The 17,739-nt window shown below is 40.2% G+C and overlaps 1 protein-coding gene across 1 annotated transcript in view; it reads right to left on the reverse strand.

The window, feature by feature from the left end:
• Window positions 1–330: 330 nt before the first annotated feature.
• Window positions 331–17,739, reverse strand: part of LOC139464402 (sodium- and chloride-dependent glycine transporter 1-like) — a 31,794-nt gene continuing 14,385 nt past the window's right edge. The window contains exons 6-14 of the mRNA XM_071245933.1: window positions 10,855–10,989; window positions 9,911–10,014; window positions 9,340–9,464; window positions 8,561–8,673; window positions 5,472–5,603; window positions 5,228–5,327; window positions 4,261–4,361; window positions 2,571–2,744; window positions 331–1,318 (exon numbers count right to left, since the gene is read on the reverse strand). Coding sequence (XP_071102034.1) covers window positions 1,187–1,318; window positions 2,571–2,744; window positions 4,261–4,361; window positions 5,228–5,327; window positions 5,472–5,603; window positions 8,561–8,673; window positions 9,340–9,464; window positions 9,911–10,014; window positions 10,855–10,989 — 1,116 coding nt within the window. The 3' untranslated portion in view covers window positions 331–1,186. The remainder of the gene's footprint in view (window positions 1,319–2,570; window positions 2,745–4,260; window positions 4,362–5,227; window positions 5,328–5,471; window positions 5,604–8,560; window positions 8,674–9,339; window positions 9,465–9,910; window positions 10,015–10,854; window positions 10,990–17,739) is intronic.

Raw genomic sequence — 17,739 nt, forward strand, 5'->3', positions numbered from 1 at the left:
ACGGCGGGGTACGCCAGAAATGGGCTTCACACATTGTACCCATGTCGGGAATCGAACCCGGGTCTTCGGCGTGACGAGCGAACGCTTTAACCACTAGGCTACCCGACCGCTCCTGAAGGTAGAGAGGAAGTCGGTCCAGTTGGTCGGTGTGGTTAATATGTGCATAGTGGTGTTTTGTCAGACGTGATCAGTAGGAATCAGTCAGACAGACAGACAGATACCCTTTTTAGTCTCACCCCGCTGTACACCATTATTTTTTTATCCTTTATATTGTCATCTACGCTTACAACTAGCTGATAGTAATAAACCTGTGAACCTATTACACCGTTTTCATTATTACTTTATTCTTGTTTACCGACACCCTGGTCTCAGTTCTGTGACAACGCTAAACCACACCGTTGTCCATGGCAGGTGAGGCCACATTGACATGACACGATTTTGTAGTCAACAATATTTGTCAAAATGACAACTCGAACAACCCGTTTAGCAAATACTGTAAAGCCTGTGGTGGTATTTTACCGAAGGAGACGAACCCGGTCGTTGGCTATGGCGGTGACACGTTGTCTATCGGATCTGGGAAAGTCACGGTTTGTTGGTAAGGAATCTGGAGTCTTGTGTTGCTACTTGGGGATTCCCCCGTTGCCAAGTGACCGATGACGTTGTTTCTTTATGTGCACCACATTCACATCCTAAAGCCTGCTCAAAGTGCTACATTATAACCCAGGTCAATGGATCAGAGTGCAGTTGATGTTAATGCTCAGCTCCATTGGTAGTATACAACACAAGCTGTCTGTAGGGCGCTAGAAGGATAAGGATCACCATTTCATCCTACTGGACAGGCATTCACTGCTGGGTGATATGCTATGATGATCCTGGAATGTTTTTGCAAACAGTTTGCAGCCGTACTCACTTAAACCTTATAACAAATTGCGTGGCCTTTTCATGGTCGAAATACAAGGTGACAGCTATTGCACCAAAAAGCATTTTTCACTGTCTGAACATGACATTGCTAGTTGAGAATATGAGAAGTAATGGAAGATATGGAAGTAATATAAACAGTAATAAACCCACATTTTGCACTATTTACACAATAAAAAACTAATGGAACACTATTTTTCATTCATGGTAGGATTCAAACTTGGTGTACATAGCCTGTAATCAATCTCATGTAGTCAATGACCCCTTATTATTCGAAAATATCTTTCATGTTATTTCTCATGGAATAATTGGCCTTCACTATGTTTTCTCGGTATGCCTTCCTATAGCGCACATCTGATGGAAGCCACTTGTCATCTGGTTTCATGGCAGAATGGATGATCTGAAATTTAGCAGTTTGTTTTATTAATAATGGTTTATTTATATGATGATACATATTAGATACATTATGATAGTCGACTATGCTTGTCGTAAGAGGCGACTGACGGGATCGGGTGGTTAGGCTCGCTGCCTTGGTTGATGCATTTCAGCGTATTTCATTTGCGTGGATCGATGCTCATGATGTCAATCACTGGATAATTCATTCCTCTAATTCAGACCTGGCCCGCTGGCCGCTTCGTATCTAAACTGATAAGAGATACGCTCTGTTTCCCTGCTTGGCGCTCGACAATAGGGAGATAGAACCAGGGCCCACTTGCATAAAACGATCTTAGTGCTAAGACTATCGCAAGCCTATGTTAAAGTATGGGAGGTAAGATCATCTTAGCGCTAAGATCGCTTAGTGCAAGTGGGCCCTGGACTGGTCGGCTCTTAGTCAGTATGATATGTCTGAGCGGGGTATCCATGTTAAACTGTGGAATATTATCCCAGTGGACGAGCACCATAAAAAGACTGATATAAGCAGTGCACGATGCTGTATCAGTGGAATAATCGTGAACGCGACGTCAAACCTCATTTCACCATCTTGAAACCAAGCGCTGGGATTTCATCGAGAATGTATCGTGATAGCAATGCATCGTTCTACTTATTATATGTCAAGGAAAGGAAATTAAATACGGCCATCTTTCGAACACTGTGTTTTAAATGAGGCTCCTTTTCATACACTTCATTTTAGTTTTCAGTGGAATATTCCTTTAAGAAGATTGTTTTATCTTTTAGAGTTTTATCTTTTAGACTCGAGCAATTGTGAAGGATATTGTTTTCAGGATATACAGGTAAAAACAATCAAGTATTGTTTAGAATAAATTAATTCAAAACAAATATCTACTGATTACTTAGAGTCAAACAGTCAAATAGAGTTACCTGCTGTGGAAAAACGGAATCAATGGTTAGAATGTTCTTTGAGCAGTGCTTTTAACGACATTCAGCTTTTGAGGAAATACTTTGTGACCACACATATATGAATGAATTGTCAGCTAACTGACGGATTCAGGTCCCAGAAACTCCACAAACGGTATGGACACATGATTGTTTGAGAGTCTTTGCTTTTAACGACATTCAGCTTTTGAGGAAACACTTTGTGACCACACATATATGAATGAATTGTCAGCTAACTGACGGATTCAGGTCCCAGAAACTCCACAAACGGTATGGACACATGATTGTTTGAGAGTCAAAATATTCATTAACTTTACCTTTCTTACTGACTTTTGGTTCAGGTGCTGCTTCACAGATATGACCAAGAAGACTGGCAGAGGGATGAGCGTGAATGTGGCAACGAACCACCCTATGGTACTGGCGTAGGCAGGGAACTTGTACTTGCCGTACGTCGGTGGTTCGTAACGTAAAAGTGTTAGGATCAAAGTAGCCTACAATAGAAGAATACAAAATACAGGTATCCAGACATTAGGACAATGTACATTCTAAGATGCCTCACTGAAATATCAACGACGCCGACTGAACTTTATCCTGCGATGAAGTAAACGTTTTAAGTTACGTCATAATGGACTGACGTCAGAACGCTGTTCAAATGACCTTCCCCCGTGATCTAACGATTTCATGGCAACATTGATCGATCAGTTCTGTTAATCATGATGGTGCATCCACATCAATTATCAATAGGTGGAATAGTTTCTTTAGACTTGTGGAATATTTGAATTATATTCCTTGGAACGAAATAGGGCATAATCATGTCAACCATCTCTCATGCCACGGGGGACCCGTGAAGATCAGGGGACGGATTAGGTCTTCAGCAACCCATGCTTGTCGTAAAAGGCGACTAACGGGATCATGCCCAGGTGGTCAGGCTCGCTGGGTTGGTTGTTGCATGTCATCGTATCCCAACTGCGTGGATCGATGCTCATGATGTCAATCACTTGACTGTCTGGTCCAGACTCGATTATTTACAGATCGCCGTCATATAGCTGAGTGCTGGGTTAAACAACACACAATCAATAACGCAGCCGGCTGATCTCAACATATTCCAACCATTGTGTTGCCCTATGAATTATGTTTGTCTCTCGTCATAGGAATGAGTAATCCTTGAATCATGTCATAACCACATGTACACCTTTTGCTCAGCGTAGGCATTTAGCAAAATAATAAAGTCAAACAAAACGAACGTTGTTGCTCTTGTTGCTGCAGTCGTCTAAGGCGCCGCGATTCGCTGTGCAGTGTTGCGTCCTTTGGGCACGCCAGAAACCTATGATTGTCGGTTCGAATCGCGGTTCGCCCCGATTATGTTTCTAGGTTTGTCAGCACCATATCCGTGTTCGTGGGTTTCATCGAAGTGGTAAACGTCTGAGACTTGCATCACTTAAGGCTTTTCCCCCACATTAAGCTGACAGCCCGTGATATAACTGGAATACTGTTAAAGCGGCGTTAAACCCAACTCACTCACTCACTCTTGTTCCGCCGTGTTCGTACTACGGCGATCGCGACGCGACATCACGCCCCAGACCGTCATTCCAAGTCAGTTACGATAGCGTGTTGTGAAACCAACTCAGTTCGCACACTGTTGCATGTTTTTGCAGTCTTCTGACTTCAGTGGAACATACAAGGTTGCAGCTTTTAAGACAAAACTCACCACAACCAGCAACACAGTACTTCGTCTATGTTCACATCACTCGGACGCAAGTGTCAGGGACAAACTATTCTTTATTACACTACACATAAAGGTAGAGCGTTAAGACAAGGGAACAATTCTTTAGGGTCCGTTGGTACTAGTTTCGAATTCCATATTACCTCCATTATTAGACCTGCATCACTTAAGGCCTTTCCCCCACATTAAGCTAACACGCCGTGATATGACTGGAATACTGTTAAAAGCGGCGTTAAACCCAACTCACTCACTCACTATACTGACTTTAGCCTTGCATTACTTACTATCATCACTGCTGGTGTCACAAAAGCCCAAAGGATCCGCATTGGTCTTGCCAGGGGTTTTCCAAGCATCATTTCAATATCCGTACTGATTTGCTTAATGCCTAAAATAACACAAAGAAATACGTTTTTACACATGACCAATTCCGTCCAGTTGAATGTTAAAAGAAGCAGGAGATGACGCGTCAGCTCAATTGCGTTAAACAGAGAACAAGTTTCCTTCTTTAGCACCTCTTTTATTGTTTGCCGTGTTATTCGCAATGTGTACTTGTATATCAATTTCATAAAAAACCAACTATATGCACCTTTTCTCATATCATAGCAACTTCCTGCCATTTGCAAGTGTCATGATGGTTAGTTGTAATGCAATTCTATATGTTATAGTTCAAAGTCCTTTCAAAGCTCTCTCTCTCTCTCTCTCTCTCTCTCTCTCTCTCTCTCTCTCTCTCTCACACACACACACACACACATACACGGGTGCTGAGCAGCAATTCATCTACGCTCCACCGCCAAAATCGCAAAACTTCATCTGATTTGTGACCTTTGTGTTATACACAGGACTTTCCTTGATAGACATTCAGAAATAGCATAACACCCGCTATATGCATACATGTGACGTCCCCACATAGCCTTGTATTTGTAGAGGGGTTGTAAATGTATAAGTGTTTATTACAAGTCTAACCGTGTATCCGACCCGTGAAGATTCCGGGGCGGAATAGGTCTTCAGCAACCCATGCTTGCCGTAAAAGGCGACTATGCGTGTCGTAAAAGGCGACTAACGGGATCGGGTTGTCAGGCTCGCTGACTTGGTTGATACATGTCATCGTATCCCAATTGCGTGGATCGATGCTCATGATATTAATCACTGGATTGTGTGGTCCAGGCTCGATTATTTACAGACAGCCGTCATATAGCTGGAATATTACAGAGTGCGGCGTTAAACAACCAACCAACCAACCAACCAACTCACCGTATATCCACACAACTGCAAAACACTCCAGAGTACAGAACACAAACACAGAAAAGGCACTGATGTACCAGTCCAATAGCTGGAAGATGTATGGTCCTCCCTATAAAACAAGAGAATTGAAAACAACAGGTTTGTAGAAGGATATTTTCTTGTGTAGGTTTTACCGTTTAAAGATATGATGTGATACCTTGATTTTTCAATGAACGGACGTAAATACGTTCATATTGGCAAATTTACAACTTACCTGAGTGCAAAGCAAAATTCCAAACAGAAAGTCCAGCAGACATACAGCGCCAGTCACCAGGTACCGCTTGTTGAAAAGCATTCGAGGATACTGGTCCACAATGGCAGTGGTGACGACCTCCAACCCCATAAACTGAAAAAATGGACGGATGATTTTATATTAGACTTGCTGAAAACATTGATGTGAAGCGTTACATAAAACTTGCTGAAAACATTGACGTGTGACTGTACACAAAGCTTGCTGAAAACATTGATGTGTGACTGTACACAAAGCTTGCTGAAATCATTGATGTGTGACTGTACATAAAGCTTGCTGAAAACATTGATGTGTGACTGTACATAAAGCTTGCTGAAAACATTGATGTGTGACTGTACACAAAGCTTGCTGAAATCATTGATGTGTGACTGTACATAAAGCTTGCTGAAAACATTGATGTGTGACTGTACATAAAGCTTGCTGAAAACATTGATGTGTGACTGTACATAAAGCTTGCTGAAAACATTGATGTGTGACTGTAGATACAACTTGCTGAAAACATTGATGTGTGACTGTACATAAAGCTTGCTGAAAACATTGATGTGTGACTGTACATACAACTTGCTGAAAACATTGATGTGTGACTGTACATAAAGCTTGCTGAAAACATTGATGTGTGACTGTACACAAAGCTTGCTGAAAACATTGACGTGTGACTGTACATAAAGCTTGCTGAAAACATTGATGTGTGACTGTACATAAAGCTTGCTGAAAACATTGACGTGTGACTGTACATACAACTTGCTGAAAACATTGATGTGTGACTGTACACAAAGCTTGCTGAAAACATTGATGTGTGACTGTACATACAACTTGCTGAAAACATTGATGTGTGAGTGTACATACAACTTGCTGAAAACATTGATGTGTGACTGTACATACAACTTGCTGAAAACATTGATGTGTGAGTGTACATACAACTTGCTGAAAACATTGATGTGTGACTGTTCATAAAACTTGCTGAAAACATTGATGTGTGACTGTACATACAACTTGCTGAAAACATTGATGTGTGACTGTACATAAAGCTTGCTGAAAACATTGATGTGTGACTGTACACAAAGCTTGCTGAAAACATTGACGTGTGACTGTACATAAAGCTTGCTGAAAACATTGATGTGTGACTGTACATAAAGCTTGCTGAAAACATTGATGTGTGACTGTACATAAAGCTTGCTGAAAACATTGATGTGTGACTGTACATAAAGCTTGCTGAAAACATTGATGTGTGACTGTACACAAAGCTTGCTGAAAACATTGACGTGTGACTGTACATAAAGCTTGCTGAAAACATTGATGTGTGACTGTACATAAAGCTTGCTGAAAACATTGACGTGTGACTGTACATACAACTTGCTGAAAACATTGATGTGTGACTGTACACAAAGCTTGCTGAAAACATTGATGTGTGACTGTACATACAACTTGCTGAAAACATTGATGTGTGAGTGTACATACAACTTGCTGAAAACATTGATGTGTGACTGTACATACAACTTGCTGAAAACATTGATGTGTGAGTGTACATACAACTTGCTGAAAACATTGATGTGTGACTGTTCATAAAACTTGCTGAAAACATTGATGTGTGACTGTTCATACAACCTGCTGAAAACATTGATGTGTGACTGTACATAAAGCTTGCTGCTGATCAGGAGGTACGTCTTAACAAAAGATCAGGAGCTACGCCTTAACAAGAGATCAGGAGGTACGTCTTTACAAGAGATCAGGAGGTACGTCTTTACAAGAGATCAGGAGGTACGTCTTTACACCAGATCAGGAGGTACGTCTTCACACCAGATCAGGAGGTACGTCTTTACAAGAGATCAGGAGGTACGTCTTTACAAGAGATCAGGAGGTACGTCTTAACAAGAGATCAGGAGGTACGTCTTAACAAGAGATCAGGAGGTACGTCTTTACAAGAGATCAGGAGGTACGTCTTTACAACAGATCAGGAGGTACGTCTTTACACCAGATCAGGAGGTACGTCTTTACAACAGATCAGGAGGTACGTCTTTACACCAGATCAGGAGGTACGTCTTAACAAGAGATCAGGAGGTACGTCTTAACAAGAGATCAGGAGGTACGTCTTTACACCAGATCAGGAGGTACGTCTTTACACCAGATCAGGAGGTACGTCTTCACACCAGATCAGGAGGTACGTCTTTACAAGAGATCAGGAGGTACGTCTTTACACCAGATCAGGAGGTACGTCTTAACAAGAGATCAGGAGGTACGTCTTAACAAGAGATCAGGAGGTACGTCTTAACACCAGATCAGGAGGTACGTCTTAACAAGAGATCAGGAGGTACGTCTTTACACCAGATCAGGAGGTACGTCTTTACACCAGATCAGGAGGTACGTCTTTACAACAGATCAGGAGGTACGTCTTAACAAGAAATAAGGAGGTACGTCTTTACACCAGATCAGGAGGTACGTCTTTACACCAGATCAGGAGGTACGTCTTTACAACAGATCAGGAGGTACGTCTTAGCAAGAGATCAGGAGGTACGTCTTTACAACAGATCAGGAGGTACGTCTTTACAAGAGATCAGGAGGTACGTCTTAACAACAGATCAGGAGGTAAGTCATCTGACTCCAGTAGGGAACTCCTTATGTTGAAGACATGGAGTCAATACTGATTAATTCATGTAATTTGTATCAATGATTCTTTTTCTGGCGGTGATGTTTTGTTGATTTATGTGAGATCAGGAGGAAATTGCTTATATTTGATCAGAAAGTATTTCCTTATATCAGATAAGGACGTCATTTCCTATATCAGATGAGGAGATGTTTCCTAATATCAGATCAGGATATGGTTTTACGCCTCTTTTAGCAATATTCCATCAATATCACGGCGGGGGACACCAGATATGGGCTTCACACATTGTACCCATGTCGGGAATCGAACCCGGGTCTTCGGCGTGATGAGCGAACGCTTTAACCACTAGACTACCGACCGCCCCTGGATCAGGAGGTAGTTCCTTTTATCAACTGATAAGAGTTTCATGCTTTTTACGTTTTATTATAATGAACAGTTTGCAGGATCCTACCTGGGAATCTAGTCCAACGGTTAACAACATCAGGAAAAACATGAATGACCACAGTTGAGGAAATGGAAGTTGACTGAGAGCCTCGGGGTAGGTTACATATCCCAATCCTGGACCTTTTGTGAAAAGAAATGCATGTGCAAACGCATGATTCTTACTCTTGGGGCATGATCCGAGTGTCACCATGACAAAGAGGCCATAATGATATAATTCTTACCATCAACCACTAGAAATTTTGAGTAAGTGAGTGAGTTTGATTTTACGCCGCTTTTAGCAATATTCCAGCAATATCACGGCGGGGTACACCAGAAATGGGCTTCACACATTGTACCCATGTCGGGAATCGAACCCGGGTCTTCGGCGTGACGAGCGAACGCTTTAACCACCAGGCTACCCGACCGCCCCTAGAAATTTTGATGTATCTTTGGAGTAAAAAGAGTGCATGAAATTCTCTGTTGCAAGCATCCAGTATCTTGCTCCACAAAGCTGTCGTAGTGCAACGGCTACTGTAAACCCATGTTTAAGTACGATAATTACAGCAGTCGTGGTAGCGTTAAAATTGATTTGACAAATTGAACCCTCATATGTAGCGACATGGTAAAATAGAAAAGATAACATAAACAACTATTGTTACAAAATCCCATACGTATGCATTGAGTGCACCTCACAAGAAAAAGAGAGCCATCTGACAAAATCAACTGATTAGTGTGTATGATTCCGTGGTAGACAGGACACTTTAGCTTAACACATATTCCCCCAAAAAAGATTATAGCCATCCTCACCACTGGAAACTACTCCGGCAATTGGAACTCCAGTTTTCTCTGACATCACTCCAAGGACTGCGAAGGTTACCAAACCAGAAAACATACTTGTTCCTTCTGATATTGCACTCAGTATCATGGAATCCCTAGAAGCATGGAATTGTATGAGGTTGATTGGTTGGTTGGTTTGTTGTTTAACGCCGCACTCAGCAATATTCCAGCTATATGACGGCGGTCTGTAAATAATCGAGTCTGGACCAAACAATCCAGTGATTAATATCATGAGCATCGATCCACGCAATTGGGATACGATGACATGCATCAACCAAGTCAGCGAGCCTGACCACCCGACCCCGTGAGTCGCCTCTTACGACAAGCATAGTCGCCTTTTACGGCAAGCATGGGTTGCTGAAGACCGATTCTACCCCGGATCTTCACGGGTCGCCAGTATGTACACACATTTACATATAGCGGAGAAACAAAGATACCATTCAACATTATTGTTGAAATCAAGCGCACGTTGGTAAATGATGGCACTGTTATCTTCTCGATGTACTCGAGATCCATACCATTCATCTTGTGATGTAGTTACCTCAGACAGGGTTCGTGGAACTTGTTGTAGCTGGCAGGAGTGCCAATCATACCCCAACCCGGTCCCAGAGAATAAAACACCTGAAGACACGCCTCCAACCATACCTGTACAGACCACGTGGTTTTATGAATATATAACGTCAACGCCAGATAAAAGCAAGCTTCATCTATCCATCGAAACTGATTCCATTGGGTGTAAAAGGCAACACAGAGTGGAAACTATATGAATGGATCACTGAAATTACTTATCCAACAGAAAAAAATGTGCCATTTGTCTTTTAAAGATAAATTCATATTGGCAAAGTTCAACTCATGCAAATCTATAGGAGCTGTCCATCAAGATATATGAATATATGTGTCATATGTAGCCCGCTGATATATCTCCTCCGCCCGGAACTTGTACGTTAATTATGGTTCACAGTTTACAGTAAACTACGGTTATAACGAACTCAAAGGGACTACTAATTTTAGTTCGTTATAACCATAGTTCGTTATAAGTACATATACAGCATGACTACAGCAAGTAGTCGGGACCAAAAAGTAAGTTCGTTATATCCGTCAGTTCGTTATAAGCGTGTTCGTTATAACCGTAGTTTACTGTATATTTATTCTGATGGATACTTTTATCACGTTACAGAACATGTACCTTTCTATATTTAGCACAAATGTCAGTAAATTTAGTAAATGTCATTTGTTAAAGAATGATGACTCGTGTGTAATTATTACCGTTGGAAAATTGAAATAGAAAAGATTCCATTGATGTACAAACAAGAATTGCTTGCAACATATCAGCCAGGCAAAAGAAAGTGTTCACTTGAAAATCGGATTTGACAAATAGAATTAAACATATCATCAACTCAAAAGCATTTGTTGGTGTTCTTAATTCGTTATATGTGTACGTTTTAGGTAGCAACATGGCGTAATATATTTTTTAATGTGACATACCTGAACGTGTAGCAGTTTACTGAAGTCTGGTACGAGGTAATATAAAACCCCGGACCCACTGCCAGGCAGCATGAGTGTCCGTATAAAGATAACGGTCAGGAGTATATAGGGCAACAGTGCTGTCACATATACAACCTACAACAGAACATGTACACTCTTAGACAAACGTCTTACTGTATGATTGCAGTCAACCTATCAGTAGATGACAACATTAAATAAAATAGGATTCTAAAAGGTAAAGCATTGCTGTCCCAGATGGATGTTTCTTTTGCTTTACTAAGTAATACATTAAGACGGTAATGTATAAGACACTGCAAACACGAAAACGTCGTTTTTTTCTGTATATGGTCATTGGACGGAAAAACGACGATATTTGGACCTTTTCAAACCATCGTTTTTCCGTCCAAATAACGTCGTTATTTGACATCGGAATTTACTGGGAGAGAACGATAGCGTTAAGCTCCCCCCTTTCTTGATTGACATTGTCAATCAAGCAACAGCGTCTACCGGTATTTCTACTTCTCAGATTTCATTGGTCAGTCCCCGCGTGTTAGATTACAGGCCCGCGTTTGACGCTGCACTCGAAGCGCTTAGCGGAAGTACTGAAATCAATCGTTCTGCGCATGCGGATTACTTAATGCCTTGACCAAATTTTCCGTTCTGTGCATGCGCGATTTCGCGTATTGTTTCCTAGATTTAATGTCACCACTATTTGACAATGGTTCATAAACACAGTCACGTGAAGGTTCGGAATCGTAACGAGTAACTCCATTTAAATTGAAGATCCCCAGTGATATGGGAGATTCCAATATGAGTTGTTGAAGAACTTTACATTGTATTCCGGCCGATTGTTCTTGCATTTACTTATAAGTCAGGAAAATGGACTTAAAAGGGGAGTTGTTGAATGTAATTATTTTAATTATTAAATGTTGCCTATACACTAATCTGGACGAACTTCTCATTGTTCTGTTTATGTCATCCTATATACTATTAGTATGTTACCGTTCTAAAGTCAACCGCTCACATAACATTATATTGTTCATAGTATCAAAGTTTAATCAACACTATCAAGAGCAGCGATTTAAACCACTGAAACACCCAAACACAAGGCTGTTATCAAGCGCTAGTGCAGACGTGATGCATTGTAAAAACTGTATCGTGATGTCTTCAGAAATACAATTATACTACGAGATAGTACGGCTAACGCTGACTCACCGGTGGAACAAAGACAATATCGCTAATACAGATATAACGTATTTGAATGTTAATACTAAAGACAAACAATCATTATTTTTGCAGTGACGATATAACACGTATACACGTTTATTGTTAACTTTCATCAGTTTTGCTCTTTATTTTAATAACTTTGTTTTTACATAAATATGTAGCAATACACGACAAGCATGTAATACATAATTATGGGGCAGTTTTCAATCTTGTACTGACTTACTCAGTGTTAATGAGCGAAGTTTATTGGCTTGTGTGTAAAACCCCGTTTTTCTGGTAATCCTATTATTACTTAGTTTATTTCTATCTAATGACACCCTGTACTCTGGATCATGGCTCCGTGACTATCCATAACAATTAAGGTGAACATTCAGTTCAAGTAAATGAATGAGTTTGTTTTGACGCTACAGTCAGTCAAAAAACCAATGCTGTGAGGTTTGATAACACACTTCTACCAGGTCCAACATCGTGGATCCTCATTTTCTGCCTAAAGAGAATCATAGTTCATATGCTAATCCATCTGCGAATACCCTCCATTCAAGATGACCTTACTTGTTGCTAAATCTATCATCTATCCCCCCAATCCCACCCCCACGCCCCCCCCCCCCGCCCCCCCACACACACACGCACGCACGCACGCACGCACACACACACACACACGCACGCACGCACGCACACACACACACACACACACACACAAACAACTGACCTAAATAACCTGGACAGGAAATACTGCTGATAGCCTCTGGTCAACTCAGCCGCGCCACCGCAGAATGTTCGTTCAACTCTGCAAGGGGCATTCTCAGTGGCTTCAAACGCGCTGAAATGTTTTCGCCTTGCATCCAGAGATGGTGGACAAGTGAAATCGTATGAAATTTGGCTATTTTAGGTCCTATCTCTTTTTTGATTACCCAATAAAGTCAATTCATAGTTACACGGTTGTGAAGAAGCTTACAACTTTATAAGACTTATTCATCTCATTCCAAAAAAGCTACTCGCGCTCACATAAAGTTGTAGTTATTATGTCACTGTTCTATTTCTTTAAAAATATATTACATGTTCAACAATAACAATTAAGATGAATATTCAATTTCCGATATAAGTAAATGAATAAGTGTGTTTTACGCCACAATCCTCATTGAAGTCTCCACTGTGGGTATTCCTGGGGACGAAAAGGCCCAATGTACCTAGGAATTTCATCAATACATTCATGCGCGGCATTCTCTGCCTAAAGAAGATCATATAGTTAACATGCTAATCCAACTCGAACTACCATCCCGCTCAAGATAAATGTTTTATGTAACACCCAACAGGCCCACATTTACGCACGCACGCACGCACATATTTGGATTTACCAATCCCTGAATTGAGAAGACGTGCGTTACGAAGCTCCTCCAAGTCATCATCAATATCCGTATATGTCTGTGATATCATTACCCATCCAAAGCCGAATATACATTTATTGTGTTTTCTTGACAACAAATGTTATAATTGGGATAACACTTTCTGAGTAAAGTACAGATTCTCGTACTTTATGGGTTGAGTCCCGTCCAAAAATGTTAGCCCAGATGACGTATACTTTGTGTACTCCTCTGACAAGAGAAAAATGGCACGGCTTCTATGACCGAAAGCTTTGAACCAACAATGCCTTTAAGAAAGTGGTCAACAGTAACACACATTATATTTGGATACCACTTTCTCAGTAAACTACATATTTTAGGGTGGAGATAATAGACGTTGATGGTTTATTATCAATGAACAAATTAAAGCCAAAACTTAACTTATGAATGATTGGTAATGGGAAATGGACAATGGGCAAACGGGAGGCGGGGTAATCAGCGCCATGCCAGTTATCTGTTGGCTTCCGTTGTTGCGTTCCCTTCTTTGCTATCTTTTTACTTTTGTTGTTCTTACAGGTACAAATATATGTTCTCTGCCTCATAGCATTTAATAATATGCACCTGATGAAGGAGAAAGTATATATTCCGAAACGCAGTGTTCCTCCGTTGACATCCATAAATATTTTTCCTTGTGTGTATCAGTTCTTAATGCCCTTCAAAGACTCAATCTAGCTTTGTTTTTAAATGTGGTGATATTTGCGTAGAATATAATATGGTCATGCCTATATACATTTTGGTCTTTGTCTACATAAGCATTTAGAAATACAATTTAGAGCTAAGGACATTGCTATTTCTGCAGGCATGAAGTACACGTCATAGCAAGCTGTGATCTTTATTCATACTTTAGATATTCGTAATGGAGATCTGTAACTGAAGTTTACCGTAATCTTCCGCAACTCTCACCTCCTGACCAGTTGAACGTCTTAGTGCATTCAGATGCCATTGTAAAATTCCAGGCTGCCCCTCTTTCTGTGATGTTTTGACGGATGAAATCTATTGCGTTATAATAATCTCTGTTTGCTGATATATAATATGTACATGTTGTAAAATATTTACGATATTTTAAACGTGTAATTCGATGCATATGCAATGCAATGTGAACATAAGTGCGGATGCACGAAGGCGGTTACAGTCATAGTTATACTGCGATGGATGTAGGGGAATGGTAGGGGTGTGTATGTATGTATGAAAGCACGAATACCAATACATGAGGGCGGATATAGTTATAGATCGATGGATGTTGGGGAATGGTGGGAGGATGGATTATGTATGAAAGCATGCGCATGGATCCATGATGGCTGACGTAGACATAATGGTGGGGAAAGAAGAATGTGATGTGTGTGTGTGTGTGTGTGTGTGTGTGTGTGTGTGTGTGTGTGTGTGTGTGTGTGTGTGTGTGTGTGTGTGTGTGTGTGTGTGCGTGCGTGCATGCGTGCATGCGTTGTGATACGAGGGTTGGGGAACATGTTGTCAGATGATTGTGTGAGTAAGTTAAGTGGTTGAGGATGTGGCAGGTATGAGTATTGATACATGCAGACTTGGGGTTGGGGGACTGGGTGTGCCTGTACTGAGGTCTTTTGTTTCACTCACTTGTAGTGTTTTCTTTCACTCAAATACTGTTTTACGCATTTTAATGACTGAAACTGTAGTGACTCAAAGGTCACACTGGCCGGGCATTCAACATATCTACCCCAAATACATACGTAGCCATTTTTATGATGTACAATTATTCTTCTACCTCACACACACACACACGCACACGCACACGCACACACACATTAATTGTTTTATTAAATGTATCTCCGAGAGTCAGTAAGAAACTAGAAATAACTGCCTTTGTTCTGTAAACCTCACCAAGTTTCAGCTTTCGCCTCTTCCTTTGTGGACTGAGGTTTCACATTTGTAAAATGATCTCTCTTATCTGTCTGTACCATCAACTTAACTGCCCTCACCCCCTGCAGTTTTCCCGTCCCATATTGCCAAGCAGGTGACCCACAAGGAGGAATACCGCCTGTGCCTAGCACAAAATATGTTGGGGATACGTAGCCTTGCTGTGGGCAAACATTTTGTAACAATTTGGCAAACTTTGATATGTAAACAGCAAATATTATTCAGTTTTATTTCAACAAAAACGGAAAAAATCGGATCCTACTTATTTTGTGGATACCATAACAATAAATCAAGCCAATAGATCGTTTGAGCTGGCATGAATATAAAAAATAATTAGCAAGTCGATAGTCATAATTCCCTCTGTTGGTCCCACGTGAAATGTTCTTCATGAATAGAATAGATGGCTGATAGACGTTCGACCGAATAATATCATTTGCTTACTTCAACTGTTCATCTAATTTCCATGAATGTATGTTACATAGTTCATATGTTCATGGGCTTCTTCACTGAATGTACAGTGTGGAGGACTACTTCACTTGAGGATAAGTAACATAATGATGATAATTATGATAGTATTGCCATTATTATTCCTTCAGATTATTAAAAAAAAGTTATTTGTTTCATAGAGAGAAAGAGGTATGGAGATTGTGAGATTATTTTTAGCATCGGAATTGTTAACATAATTCTTAAAGATATTATGTTTTGTTTGTTTGTTGTTAAATGCTGCACTCAGCAACGTAAGGATATTAAAACATTACATTTAGGTTCAGTTGTATTTGTATATTTGTATCATTTTGCAAATGTTACAGAGACCTGATACGGGATATATAATAATGTATAGTCGCTATTCTTAAAGTAAGAATATGGTAGATTTATCAACCAGAAATATTGCACACAAGAGGATAATCATATTTCATGACACAATTCAACGTCGAAGTCAACGATATGTGTGTATGTTATTGCTACATGACACGGATACCTCATGATAAAGCAATTAGAAATTGGCATTTCATGATATAAGATAGCTACGCGATAAATCACAAAGAACAAAGAAGGAAGCGATATTTATTTCAAGATAAAACATTGTTCTATCATGACGTCATTTATTGAGATTCGAACATGCACTCGCAACTTGAAAAGTAAAATTTGTAAATTTGACCTTATTTTTTGAGAGGTATGTGTCTAGTGAGTTGTTCCCAATAAATGTTGCTGGAGAATCCGAAAGTGAGAGTGATATGACAATCGGTATTGGGGGAAAAGGTACAGATGATTGACGAGAAAATTGTGAGAATATGCGGGACCATGGATTTATCTAGCATGGCCTCTGTCGGATTCTATTAAAGGAATCATCATTATTTAAGTACGGGTAAATATTGTTAAGCGTGTATATTTTCCTAATTTAACACCCTAAAAGAGGCTGTACGTAATGTTGATATCTCATATAGAAATAAACGAGTCTCGGTCGTTGTTTATCGTACAATAAACAACTCCCACTCGTCGTTTGTTTCTTAATTACATGACCATATACACTAACATTATATCTTTTCATGTTTATCGGTCAACAAAAGCGACATAAGCATTTCCATTATCATGAGAAACCCTTGCCAAAAGTAGCGCCAACTGCACCATTGCGACAACATCAGGAGCATCTTTCATGATTCATCATAATAAATGATGACATTAGATGCTCGCAAAAACGCGAGCTCATTCCGATCCACTAGTGGCACCCGCCACAAACACAACCAAAGGCAAGCCAATTTTTCACCCGAAAAGGCAAAGAATTGCATCTGACATCATTTTTGTCATTGATACGTCAAACCTGGAAATGCCGTCTACACGTCCAACACAAAGCCCAAGCCAGGACCCAAATCCTTCAAACCCGGCCAAAGTTCTGTTTATTACATACATTTCCCCCTAACCTTAAATAATCTATACTAGTTCTGAAGTAAATCGTATTTACCCGTATGAATCGTTTTATGTTATCTATTGCCGATAAACAGAATATGCACACTTTCTGAAAGTACTGTGTGATAAGTCACGCACCAAACCTATGCTCTCGATATACATGCTGCTCTTACTTAAAAAAGAATATTGGGTTAACAAGATACGTATATTAAAGTACCATGCTTTCCTGATGTGCTCTCATTCTAATTTGAAATAATGGCATAAATAGTTACCACTCATCTTTCAATATTTTTCAAGGTTGGGTTAATCACGAACATATTTGAATATGTACAACATCTATACTTACTTATCTTTATACTTAAAGGCATCAGGTTTGTCTGTCATAAGACCCCGAAACAAATATGTCCAACACATCCCAATATTTGGCTCTTGGCTCCTTGTTCTTATATTTTATAAGTATTGT

Source organism: Haliotis cracherodii, unplaced genomic scaffold, assembly GCF_022045235.1.
Source record: "Haliotis cracherodii isolate W230 unplaced genomic scaffold, xgHalCrac1.p SCAF_17, whole genome shotgun sequence".
Lineage (NCBI taxonomy): Eukaryota > Metazoa > Mollusca > Gastropoda > Lepetellida > Haliotidae > Haliotis > Haliotis cracherodii.